We start from the raw sequence: 13328 nt of genomic DNA, 5'->3' as shown, positions 1-13328 counted from the left end.
TGCTATTGACTAGAATAGCTGAAGAAATTATTCTATTTTAGCCCCTCGAGTTATCACTGATGTTGAGTATCACCAGTGTAGTTACACCCTCAGGGCCCCAGAATTCTCAGTGCCTCCACACAGCACTAAGGTGGCAGTAGCAAGGAAGAAGTGAAGCTATGCATAGAGGGATGTTGAGACTTCTGTGCCCAGTCAGTGGAGCTTTCTCCATACTTCTGGATTTGCTTCTGTTACATGAGATGACTATGGCTGGAGAGACCTAGGGTTAGGATCACCTATATTCCTGACTTTGATGGACAAAATGTCAAATGTGCACCTGTGCAATTAGTTCTCCATTCTCTGCATGGACTTGAGCAACTGCCCCAAGTTCCTTACAGCAGGAAAAGGCTTCATATAGCTCCTCATCATTGACCATGTATATATCTTTATAGGCCATAAACATCTTGAAGGAGTTGACACCTTTGTTTTGAACAAGACTTTCCATTTCTTGCTTCACCTGAAAAATACAGCAATTATATTTTACATATTAATAATTATGTATAAAGAAATTTTAAGCATAAATGGTGAACCTTTACTCACCCATCAAACATATGTTCAGTACAAATGGCCCAAGTCACATATTTAAAGACTAACTTAATCTTTAAATATGTCTTCTTCTTGCATCTAATTGATTTTCAGAATATATAAAAGAGTAGCACTGCAGTGCAAATATTGGAAGCACAAGTTAATTGCAGGAGGGAATGCTTTTTACAAAAGGTAATGAGGCAGAATTTTATTTGAAATAAACCTCCTGATGTTGAAAACACCCATTCTAATATTACAATCAATGTGTCCAACTCACACAACATGGACATTTGTGCAAAACTGATTTTCAAAATTGGATTGCAACGGGCTACAGCTTCTACCAAACAATACAGTGACAGAAAAGATTTCATCTTTTTGAACTTTGTCCTTACTCTAAACAACACACACAGCCTTTTGAAACATTTTGTTGTCAAACAAAACAGCTACAGCTACAAAATGCTAAGTGCAGGCCAGCTTTTTTTTTTTTTTTTTTTTTTTTTTTTTTTTTTTTTTAATTCAATACTTATTAGGATTCTCTGCTTCTGCTAGAGCCTATGAAGCCCAGCAAAACATAACATCACAAAGAAAGAAAGACACATATCTTAGTCTAAAGGTAGTCTAAAGATTTCTCGCACAACTGGTTAGCTAGAAACATATATTACATAACTTTGGCTCTCCCTTCCCAGTAAAATGATGGTTACAATATTTGACATGTATCTGTAATGATATTACAATTTCCATGGGATTAATTCCTTTCAAAAAGTAAAATATTATTTTTCATCTTCTCTCTAATAATCTGGTTGGGTCTGCCCAAGAAGGGTAAGATATGGAAAAAATTCAAGGAAATTTTTTTAGTTATCCAGAGGAGGAATGGGAGCACATCTCGAGTGGGAGTTATCAAATAAACACATGACAGAAGGCCCTGCTCTGGCACAAATATAGAGGCATGTCATTTATCCTCTTCACTGTTTACTACAACTAACAGAAGGCATTGTCAAGAATATATGCTTTTAATTCATAGTTCAAATCCTGATGAGATGAGAAGTGATCAGATGGGCATGACATATCAGTCTTTTTCACCCAGGCCTTTTGCAGCTACCAAATGCCCAACCTATTTCTTTTAATCTTGGCCTTTATAAACAGTTACATTCTTAATATGAACTAGAACATTTAATTGATTTACATCTCCCTATTTTTATTTGATTCATCAATACAATTTCACTGTTGTCTGCTGAGGCTGTTTCCAATGCACATTACTCAAATTTCATTGGAGAATTTATTTCACGACTTTGCCTTAAGTTAGAAGTTGTGGTCAGCCTATTTTAGCACTCAGTACACAGAACACTAAAGATGTGTTGTTTGCAGAATGAAGGCTTTGGTGCATATATTTTAGAATTTAAAAATTAGAAGAAGTACCCATATATAAAATAGGAATTTACTTAATATATCTGTGTACTGATGCATAGTTCTCTGAGAATCCAAAGTCATCTTGTAAAACATGGGTCTCATTCAAATAGATATCAAGCACCTGAAAAATTAATTTATCAGTAAAGCTTTCAGGCTATCAGCAAACATTCACTCAGCAAAGGTGATTCTCCCATATGTAAATTCAAAAAAGGTTTTTAAGATTATTTCACATTCAATGTACTCTTGGCTACAGTCCTGCTTTACTTTAAATGGGTTTTACTGCAGTCACCCAGGAAAAAATTTCATTTCCTCTACAAACGAAAGTCAAGTACCATATTTTTCATGTATACCTTTACTAAAAAAAAAACCAAAAAAAAAAAGCAACTAAAATTACCAAAACTCATCAGAAGCATAAAATATCAAGTGTTCAAGCAACAAAAGACAAAATTATTGTAAACACCTCTTTCCTTCTCTGACCTGCCTGCTCTTGGTCTTGCACAATCCCTACCTTTAACTTTGTGCAGTATAATCCAGAGATATTGGCTATCTGCAGACTTTCAAATACATATACTCTCAGAAGGGTGTGGGCTATTTCAAACGTTGTTTTAATCACAAAACCACTAACCAGCAAGCAATATTTAGCATGTGAAGACTGATTCGAATCAGGTGTGGCACAAATTTATGGAATTTAAATCAGCTCTTGTGTCTACCTTGTTGCTCCACCATGTAACTGCCACATGCAATGAATAATCACAGCAGACTTTAGGGTCTGCCCAGCTTTTCCATGTATCAAAAGCTTCAGTAAGAGAACAACCTTTCTGAGGGATGGCAAAGTCGATGATCATAGTGGTTCCTCCTGCTATAGCTGCCTGAAAAGAACAAAGTTAATATTTAGCAATCAGAAAGAACGCAAATTTCCTCCCACCCTCTCCAACTCCCTTACATCAATTAATCTGGATAGACTGAAAAGCCAAAAGCCACTGAGGACTTCTCCTGAGTAAAGTAAGTCCAGACTTGAAAAATGATTATGGAGATTAATTTCATTTGCTTTTAGAAAAACGTTCTCAAAACCATGCTCAAGAGAATCCAAGTGAAATTCTCATGCTGAAGGAGAAGCTTCTCTTCATGTACAAAACCTTATAAAAGATTTGGAGATGTATCTGTAGTGTTCATGCATCAGTGATGTTCCTCAAGTGTGTGGAATGACTGAGGAAGAACATTATTAGAAGAGCACAATCAACTAGAGATGTGCTTCCTCAGAGTCTGTGTAGTAGAAAAAACAAGACTGAGTGACAGGCAAGAATTAAGGGGCAAATACACAACAAAAAACCCCATTGAGTTTGAAAATACAATATGAAAACCCACAAATTCTTGACTAATACTAAAATATTTTACAAGTGTTTAAAAGCACATTTTTATTAGTAACAGGATAACATTTAGTAAAACTGTATAGAGGGTTTTAAATAGAATGAGGAATTTTCATCCTCTACATAATTGTTGTCAAGTAATAAAATAAACTACAACTTTACTTAACAGATGAATGCTGATCAAAAATTGCTTTTTAGCAAATAATTTCCACTCTTCTTTATGGACAACTGAATTATTACTTTTCTTGCCTTTGGAAGGGAAAAAAGTTACTCAGATGCCAGATCCTTGACTAAAAGAAATTGATCCAATACAGTTCCTTTGTAGTAATTGCTGCTTTCTTCCAGATTAGCAAAAGAAATTCTCTCTATTGCTCTGAACAATGTCCCTTTGCAAAACGGTAACAACCAATTCAGATCAAAATATGCACAGTTCAAATTCACAGGATCAGAGAATCACAGAATTAGCTAGGTTCAAAAAGACCTCTGAGATCAAGTCCAACCTATGACCTAACACCACCTTATCAACTAAACCATGGCACTAAGTGACACATCCAGTCTTTTTTTAAACACCTCCAGGGATGGTGACTCCACCACCTCCCGGGGCAGCCAATTCCAATGCCCAATCATTCCTTCTGTGAAGAATTTTTTCCTAATGTCCAGCCTAAACTTCCCCTGGCGCAGATTAAGACTGTGTCCCCTTGTCTTGTTGTGGGTTGCCTGGGAGACCAAGCCCCACCTGCCTGCACCGTCCTTTCAGGGGTTTGCAGAAACAGCTGAGGTCTCCCCTGAGCCTCCTCCAGGCTAAACAGCCCCAGCTCCCTCAGCTGCTCCTCACAGGGCTTGTGCTCCAGACCCTTCACCAGCCTTGCTGCCCTTCTCTGGATGCATTTGAGCACCTCAATGCTCTTCCTGAACTGAGGGGCGCAGGACTGGACACAGCACTCAAGGTGTGGTCTCACCAATGCCCAGTACAGTGGAAGAATGACCTCCCTGCTCCTGCTGGCCACACAGGCCAGGATGCCATTGGCCTTCTTGGCCACCTGGCACACACTGGCTCATGTTCAGTCTGTTGTCAACCAGCACCCCCAGATCCCCTGGGCACTGTCCAGCCACTCTGTCCCCAGCCTGTAACGCTGCAGGGAGTTGTTGTGGCCAAAGTGCAGGACACTGCACTTAGACTTGTTAAACCTTGTATTGTTGGACTCAGCCCATCTATGCAGGCTGTCCAGGTCCCTCATGACATATTACTCTTCCTTTTTCTACAACAATTAGTCTCTTTCTTCCTTCTGTTCACTTAGAAATCAAAAGAATAATTGTAAATATGTCAGTATATTTTGCAAAAAGAGAAGTTTGGAGAGTTACACGAGTATTTGTAATCTCTAATTAATTGAGGAAAACATTTTCTCCAGGAAAAGTTTTTCAAACTGTCAAATATTTTTCAGCAAGACTGATTGACTTGTTTGTTAAACAGGATTTAAAGAAAGTTTATAGACTTCAAGAAAAAAGAAACATCATGGGTTCCACAACTCCACTCAAAGTCTCTTTTTATTCTTACATCCTTTTCCCCCCTCTATCTGTAAAGTGCCTTTACTTATTCAACTGAATGGGTAAATCTTAGCTAATCATTGTAGCATATTTCACAATAGTTAGAATACAACTCTGTCTCACTGAATTTCTTGACAAAATATTTGTCAGATGATGACCTTCAGTGAATAGGTCTGAACACTTTCCACACTTTGACCTGGGTTAAGAATAGCCACAAAATCAAATTTTTTGACATCTGATTGCTAAGCTGGATCTAGAATTTTCTTGTAGGCACTGAAGTGACTATCTGGACATCCTGTTTTGCATATGCAGCCTCTGTTTTGCAGCCTCCCTGTTCTGTGAGTACCTCAGAGTTACTCAGAAAACCTTAAAAACTTATTTTCTGCTTTTTAGTAAACCCCAGTTCTCCAGTGAGAGGAACTGGGTATAACAGTCTCTGTGAAGGTAATGGCTAGCAGACAAGCCAAGCAGGGCAATGTGATCCTTTCTGTGAACAAAGGATTTCAGTCTGCACAACAAAGCTCTTAGAAAAGCACCTTGAAAATTTTGGTTATCGAAACTGTATGGAGATGATGCATAATACTGTTAATATCAGTAATTGATACACTATTCATATTCAGGGAATATAATAAGATCAGCTAAAAAGCTGGAAAAAAACCCACTCCAAATGTAAAACTGGGAGAAATTAAGTACTTTAATAAAGTGTATTTGAAGTGGACTTTCATTGAGAGACACAGTAACCACCAAAGTGAATGACAGAAAAAAAGTCTGCATTCCCTTATGCTAACAGAGGAGAAAGATCAGATTACCACAGAAGTGCTCAAACAGCACAGTGGAATTAAACTGTTGTTTCAGTTAACCTTTGCTCAGAGAAGTATGAAGCTTGATGCATGCACCAAAGCAGGTTGTAGTCTGCATGCTGACAGCCAGGGTTAATGCCTGCCCCACTTGACCCCTGCAATCACAATAGTTTCTGAAGGAGCCCAAACATCATACTGGTTGAGGGTGGACCTCTGAGTACCCCAACTGCTTTACAACAATGCCCTGGTCAAAGGGACAGGAGAAACTGGCCACGCTTGATTCACATTCTGTTCTCTCTTTTAGAAATAATACTGGACAACCAGCAGGTACCCCCTCTGAGAAAGCCCAGATGCACACACAGACATGCACATGTGCACCCACCTTGGTTCCAGTATAGAAGTCATCTTTTGACCTGCTTCCCATGAAAGGGAACTCCATGTGTGTGTGAGTATCAATGCCCCCAGGGATCACCAGCTTGTTGGTCGCGTCCAGCACAACGAGTCCAGTCGAGGGCTCTGGGTTTAGGTTTGGTCCCACCTGCTGCACCACTCCATCTTCCACGTACACATCAGCCATCACAGAGAGGTCATCATTCACAACTTTTCCCCCTTTGATCAAAAGTCTCCACTGAGCCCGGGTTCGGGGTGGCATGCCAGCAGGTGAGAGTGAGGCCTCAGCTCAGAAAGTTGCTCTTGCCTCAGAGTACTTCACTGCCCCCTCCTCCCCGAGCAGCAGCTCTCTCCAAATGGCCCTAAACCCACACCACGCCACGCTCTTTAAACAGACACCGGAGAACTCTCCCCTCTGCCCCCGGCAGCTCCACCTCCCTCCTCCCGTGCAGCCCAGTGACACGGATGGGAGCAGGGCGCTGCCCTTGGGCCCTTTCTGCTCCGGACTCTGCCTGGACAAAGTGAGCCAGGCTTCCAGGGGGTCTGGGGTGTTCTCCCAGCACGCGCTCCAGCTTGCCCTGTGCACCTGGGGGTTTGCAACTTGCTGAGCTGCTTTGAAAATTTGGATATTTTGTCATCTTGTAGTGCCCAAAAGCAAAAACTAAGTTCTTTGCAGCCACATTTTAGGAAATCAAGGGTGACCGGAGCTCTCCACAGAAGCAGCCGGAGAGCCCAGGGATGACCTGAGCTTCCGGCAGCCATGTCTGGGGAGCCTGTGGGTCCAGCCCATGCAAAGGGAAAGACAGAGTGCAGTGCTCTGGTGACCCAAGTGCTGCATCCTTCTCAGTGGAGATGGTGGGGTCCACACTGCTCCCAAGCTGTTTCTCAGAGGACTTGGGACACATCACCCTCAGGATCCAAACACAGCTTCCCCCTGCCACTGCAATGACACCACATGGACAGTGCTCTGGCCTGAGGGGAAAGCTGGGGTGCTTGTGCCAACATCCACGTGAAAATCACATTTCAGTATCTGATGCTCCATCTGCCCCACGGCCCCGCTGTGCGCGGCCGGCAGGCCCGGCCCGTGCTCACCACACCCCCCTCACTGCTGCCCACACAACCACTGCCTGCCCCGGCTGTGCTGGCCCCACGGGAGCCCTTCCCGAGGGCCAGGGGAAAGTCAGGATCTTCCGTGGTGGGTTTCACACAAGGCTGGTGTGACCTTGGCAGGAGGTGGCTTGTGTGTTTTGGAATACACACCTTGAAAAAGAGGTGGGAAAGTAAAACAAAGACAACTGGAAAATGAGCTGAAGACTGGCACAGAAGAGGAAAGACCTGCTCTGTACCATCTCAGAGGCACCAGTTTCTATGGCATTTTCCCACTTCTTCCATAACCCTGGATTTGCTTACTCAGCAGTGACATGGCACTGCTCAAGTGTGTCCCTAAATCTACTGAGCACTTGCATCTTCATCCCCTCACCTCTTCCAGTTCAGTGGTGATGATTTAGCAAGATAGAACATTGTCTCTGAGGGCTGTGAGAGTGTACCAAATAGAGTACCACACAGGGCACCAAAAAGCCATTTAGACACAGCACACAAGATTTGGAAAAATCTCACTTTCCCATCAGCATGTCACCTTTGTTCCTTCCCTTATGATGGGTAAGAGAGCATTACCATACATTTACTTTTCTATCTGCTCATCCCAAAGTATCTTGTCTTACACCTCACTTTTGTGCAACAGAACAGAGACCTACTGGGATTAATAACCTGACACAGCAACAAAACAGGTCAAAACTCATTTGGAAAAGCAGCTTCACTTTGCATAAATTAAATGACCTTTGTTAAGTGAGGAGAGGGGGTAGCAAAGTCAGAGGTTCATCTGATCATGTATAGCAGTTAAGTTCCTATGCCAACCCCAATGGATATTTAATGATTTGATGTAGAACAGGATGAACAGATTTTACAGTATTTATTGGCAAAGAGACTTCACCCTGAAATTTCAGTACCACTTCAGTATCTAAACTGCCAACCCAAAATAAAATAGTCACTTTCTTGTAATTTCTCCCTGGCCAATGATTACTTAGTATTTTCTATGAAAGGTGTTTTTACATGACAGACCTAGATGGTAATCTCTGAGTATGCTCTTGGGCCAGTGGCAGTCATAAACTGTTTCTGCTCAAATCCTTCTGCCAAATTGGGCAGAGGGAGATCTGAAGGCAGATCAGCCACATCACAGCAGATCATAGTGCACACTGGGATATCCAGTTCCCTTTCTATGTGTGTTGCACAGGAAAGAGCTGATACAACTTTCATACATAAATGCATGAAGAGTAGCACAGCTCAAAGTCCTATTTATGTCTGTTTCTGAACAAGAACAGGCTTAAACTCTGTTTCCCGTCCTCTGATTTCCTCCTGGATAATTTAGACTTTTTGGATCCTACTCTTAAATGCCTAAACCTTCCTATCTGTAACTTCATGCCCAGTTCAGAATTGCAGAGCTGCCCACAAACCAGCAACATGACATCTTACAATATTGTACCTAGGAAAATTGAATTCATCCCACAGGTGGTTTTGAACACATTAAATAACGTATTGGTACATAACAAGACTCTGTCTAAGCAGCCCTTTTATTTAAACCATTTGGACCAAAAAGATAATATCACATCAGTTGCATTTATGTATATTTGGTAAATATTTAACAGCTCAGCTGTCCCTAGAAAAAACAGCCTGAAATACCACTGGTGGAGCAGAAATAATACTTAAGATACTCAGAGAAGACAGCTGGCCCTACATTCATAGTGATCACTGAATATCTACTGCTGCTGCAACAGGGATCCTGGCTCCTAATTGACTTCATAGTATTTACTTACCCACAAAACATTTTACCTTTTTCTCCTTCTCTTTGCAGAGTTTAAAACAATCTTTGCTCCATAATCAATGGTCTGTGTCACCAGAGGACACAAGGAAAAACGACGCACCACAGCTTTGGTCACCATGAAGAGACTAATTTATTTTTTCTGACTCCAATCATTTATAGTTCTCAAAAGGTGCCAGTGGATTGGAAGGTGAACGTGCCACCTCTCCAACGACACTGGACAAACTACCAGTCTATCAAATTTCTCCGCCTCTATGAAAGAATGCAAAACAATAGGTTGTTTACAGAAAGTTGCGTGAGAAAGTTCTCTACAAGAATGTAAATTCAGAAGGCTTTAGAAAATCCTAAGAAATCAGGGCGACAGGTCTGAGTCTGCACTGTTGAAGTGGTCTGGGCTGGAAGAGAGTTAAACTCTGTCATAGTACCTGGTATTGCTGTGTTTTGCATCTGTGCTGAATGCAGTGTTAGTAACAAAGGAAAGTTCTCATTATTGCTGAGCAGCACTTGCACTACGTCAAGGGATTTTCTGCATCTCATACTGCCCCACCAGCGAGGAGCCTGGGGGTGCACAAGAAGCTGGAAGGGGACAAAGCTATGACAGCTGACCCCAACTGACCACAAGAATACCCCAGGCCATATGGTGTCATGCTCAGCATATAAAGCTGGGGAAAGAAGAAGGAAGGGGAGGACATTCGGCATATATAGCATTTGTCTTCTCAAGCCACTGTTAGTGGATGGTGGAGATCTGCTTTTCTGGAGATGGCAGAACAACAGCCTGCCCCTGGGAAGTGAGGGATGAATTAGTTTTGCTTCGCTCACAAGTGCAGTTTTTGCTTTACCTATTAAAATGTCATTATCTCAAACCCACAAGTTTTCACGCTATCACCCTTCTAAGCCAATTGAGTGAGTGGCTGTGTAGTGATCAAATACCAGCTGGGCTTAAACCACAACCCTGCAGAGAAATTTCCTGTTAGGAAACATTACTGATGCTAAAATATTACATAGTAGCTCAACAATTTGAGAGCCACTGAAGAAAGTCTTCCCAAGCTCACAAATCTGAAGTTGAATCATATGCTAATGTTTTTGTTGTGTCTAGCAAATAATCCTAGAAATCTAAATATGGAGTGTCTTGTTTAGTGCAACTATCACACAAATGCAATCATAAGAGGTTTCTCAGTAGCCTAATGATTAACTGATTCCATTTGAACAACCCTAAAGGAAACACAATCCATGTCCCTGAATTACCAAATGAAAATAATTTAGCAAATTGAGGAATAAGTTTGCAAGAAACAGAGGACCGAAGTTTGGAACATCCAGCAAACCTTGAGGACATCTAAAAGTCATTATAATGCAGACACCATCAGTTCAAAGTCTTCTGAGACACACATACTCTCACCCACTTCATCCTGGAACCTTTTAACTGCTACCTGCCTGCATAAAATACTGTTTATTTTTAACTTCTCCTGTAATTATTACACCTTACTCTTCCCTTTGCTTCCATTTTCACATTCTTCTTACCATACCCTAGTGCTGTAAAGCATTTCTATTATCACAGCGTTTTCAGCTTTTTCTTAACTCCAGGACTCTTACTGGCATTAACCGTCAAATTAAATTTGGTGAAACTGAAATGTATCTCAAAATGCAGGAGCAGAAGACAAATAGGCTTTTGAACAAACAGAGACATTTTGTGAAGGAAACTAGAGGTTGATAATGAGCAGCAGAAAGAAAGCTCGGCTAACGAAGATGTGCAATTCATAATATTACTTATTTTTGACAACTTTCCACCAAGGAAGAAAGACTGGATCATGAACCACATTTGCAATATAAGAAAATTAATAAAAACAGTGCCATCAACTTTCAGTAATGATGGATAAAGCACAAAGTTTTGGAGAATTGGTGAGTTTGAGGTGCACACTGGATTTGCAGAAAGGAAAGAATGGTTATCTTTTGCCATATTCAGAAAGTCAGAAGGACTGAATACTCAGTAGGCATTTCTTTGCAACTCCTATAAAAAAAATCCATAATGCCTGTTCACCTGGGATTTACATTCACACTCTTCTTTGCAGTGGGAATTTAACATTCATTCAATAAAACCAGGTGGTCTAAATGTAATTGCACTTGTAAAGTCTTTGTAATTGTGAGATGAGTCAGGTGCCCTTGTCAAAACCTCACAAGTCTTCAGAAGAGTCTGCTGGCTACTTTAATGAGATGGATTTTCAGACACGAACAAGTGGTGAGGTTTCAAAACCTAAGCTCCCAAGCCTTCTTCAGTTGTAAAAGCTTTCCAAAACTAGCAAGAGTGCCCCATGGCTTTCTATAATAAAACAAGGCAAAAGAACATTAAGGAAGGAGTTCAATCCTCTAGTTCCACATCACCTGAACTATAAATATGCTCTCTGAAGTACTAGGCTACATCCTAGTGCTAGTCTTTCCCCAAATACATCAGCAGTGATGAAGTCCATTAGCACCCAGCCTTGCGTCCCACATGTGTGACACAAAGGAAGGCAGTCAAAGGTGTGTGTGTGCTGAAGACCATTCTACTTTTTAGAGAAACAATAAGTAGACTGTTCTCTCATTTTCATAACGTCAAGTGCCTCCTCCTCTTTGATCAACACAAATGGTGAACCACAGACAGTAAAACCAATGAAGAAAAAGGAATGACCAGGAATCCAGCAGAAGAGGAACTAAGAAACCCTCATACTCTCTCTAAGAGCTCTTTCCTCTTTTCACTATTCATTGGCTCAATAAGGGTCCAATAAAACGTCCACTTTCTAAATATGCGTGCGACAGCTCAACTCAGGCATTGAAGTTCTAAGTCTCACAGTGCTCTGGAGAAAAAAAAAAAAAAAAAAAAAAACAACAAACACAAAAAAAACAACAAAAAACCTCATCATACCTGTCAGTTACTTCCCAGTGCATAATCTCAGTCAAAGAAACTAAGTTCTCAGGTGGGATTTTTCCAAACTCCAAGAAATATAACCACAAAAGCACAGGGATTAGCAATCTTTGGAAACGGTTATATTTAGTAATGCATTGTCTAAAAGAAACACTGCAAAATAGTAGTTGTATCTTCTCAAACTCTCGAACTCATCATTTATTGAAAGAACACAAAGTCAGAACTGTAACTGCTGGCCAACAGAGTATATGAGAGAAAGCAAAACTGAACATCTCTGTTCCTTGCTGGGCCACTGCAGAAATACAATGTCAGTTTACGACATTCCTCACTATCTTCTATATTGCTCCTCTTTTTCCTCTGGTGCACAAGAACTTCTTCCTCCAACTGTGACTGTTCAAGGTGGTTCTTAACTAACCACAGGAAAGATTACAGATTTAAATCAATATATTTTACCAGTTTTTTTTTCCTCAATTATATAAATTGGAAAAGTAGATAAATCTATTTCTTCAGTTCTGTTGGCACACCTTCAGATGCATGATTATTTCACTGCAAAGGTACAAATGTAATTCTATTAAACCTCTGTAACACCACAAGTCAACAATGTTGTAATGAAATCTGAGATTTCTGCTCTGAATTCAGACACCTGCCTCTGTTAGATAATATGCACAATGTATGCTTATTTCAGGGATCATGTTCTTATTCTTTAAAGCAAGTTTATTTCTTTGTCCTTTACATTTTGCATAAGAAAACCTTATTATTTGTAAGGAAGCCCACACTAAACCATAACTCCTTTCTTTCTCTTATCTGCTGATTTGACATGTCCTGTCCATTAGACTTATTTTTGGGAATGTCTCCTGCAATAGGTTGCCTCAAAAAAAAACCAAAACAAAAAACTCCTTTGTGCAGTGTAATATAATTATATTCCTTTAGAGTGTCTAGTCTGTTTTATTACAACCTTTCCGAAATTCAAAATCCAGTGACTCAATTTTTTGTATTTTGCTTCCTGTGTTTTCCACCCATTTCTTTCCTGCACAAGCAGCATAAAGAGTAACTGTGAACTGAAAAAACCTCAATCTTGTAAAAACTTCACTTGCATTTGAGTCTTTTGTTTCGTTGTTTGATAACAGGATGCAACTTGGTCACAAGGAGAAATTAATGCTGGAAGCTGAACTTTTCTGCTAGATTTCAGTGTGCATGTAAAAAATACCACAAACACTAATCTGTGGTTGGATATTCACAAAGGTTAGCTAAATTTTGTTTACTGTACATGCCCTTTCTCAAAATGTGATTAGAATCACTAACTGACACTGCTCAGAGCGGTCTCTCATTTCCTCCATCAAACACATGGGGAGTCTTGTCCATCTGAATTCTTAGATAATACTTCAGTTTAGAGAATCCTACATTCTCTTCCCCCAAGGTACTACTCACCAGATAGGGGGAACTTTTGCACATGAACAAGAACCTCAATTAGACATATTGACATG

At 40.5% G+C, this 13328-nt stretch overlaps 1 protein-coding gene across 3 annotated transcripts in view; it reads right to left on the bottom strand.

Moving 5' to 3' along the window:
• The window catches only part of DPYS (dihydropyrimidinase), a 30955-nt gene extending 24493 nt beyond the window's left edge, over positions 1–6462 (bottom strand). The window contains exons 1-3 of one of the 3 annotated variants that reach the window (XM_068183100.1): positions 6066–6462; positions 2682–2840; positions 317–496 (exon numbers count right to left, since the gene is read on the bottom strand). In XM_068183100.1, coding sequence (XP_068039201.1) covers positions 317–496; positions 2682–2840; positions 6066–6335 — 609 coding nt within the window. In that variant the 5' untranslated portion in view covers positions 6336–6462. The remainder of the gene's footprint in view (positions 1–316; positions 497–2681; positions 2841–6065) is intronic. The other 2 variants (XM_068183082.1, XM_068183091.1) reach the window with 2 other exon arrangements.
• Positions 6463–13328: the final 6866 nt, after the last annotated feature.

The sequence above is a fragment of the Anomalospiza imberbis genome, chromosome 1, assembly GCF_031753505.1.
Source record: "Anomalospiza imberbis isolate Cuckoo-Finch-1a 21T00152 chromosome 1, ASM3175350v1, whole genome shotgun sequence".
Taxonomy (NCBI): domain Eukaryota; kingdom Metazoa; phylum Chordata; class Aves; order Passeriformes; family Viduidae; genus Anomalospiza; species Anomalospiza imberbis.
Note: the sequence above shows the minus strand (reverse complement) of the source record. Positions and strands in the feature narration are given on the sequence as shown.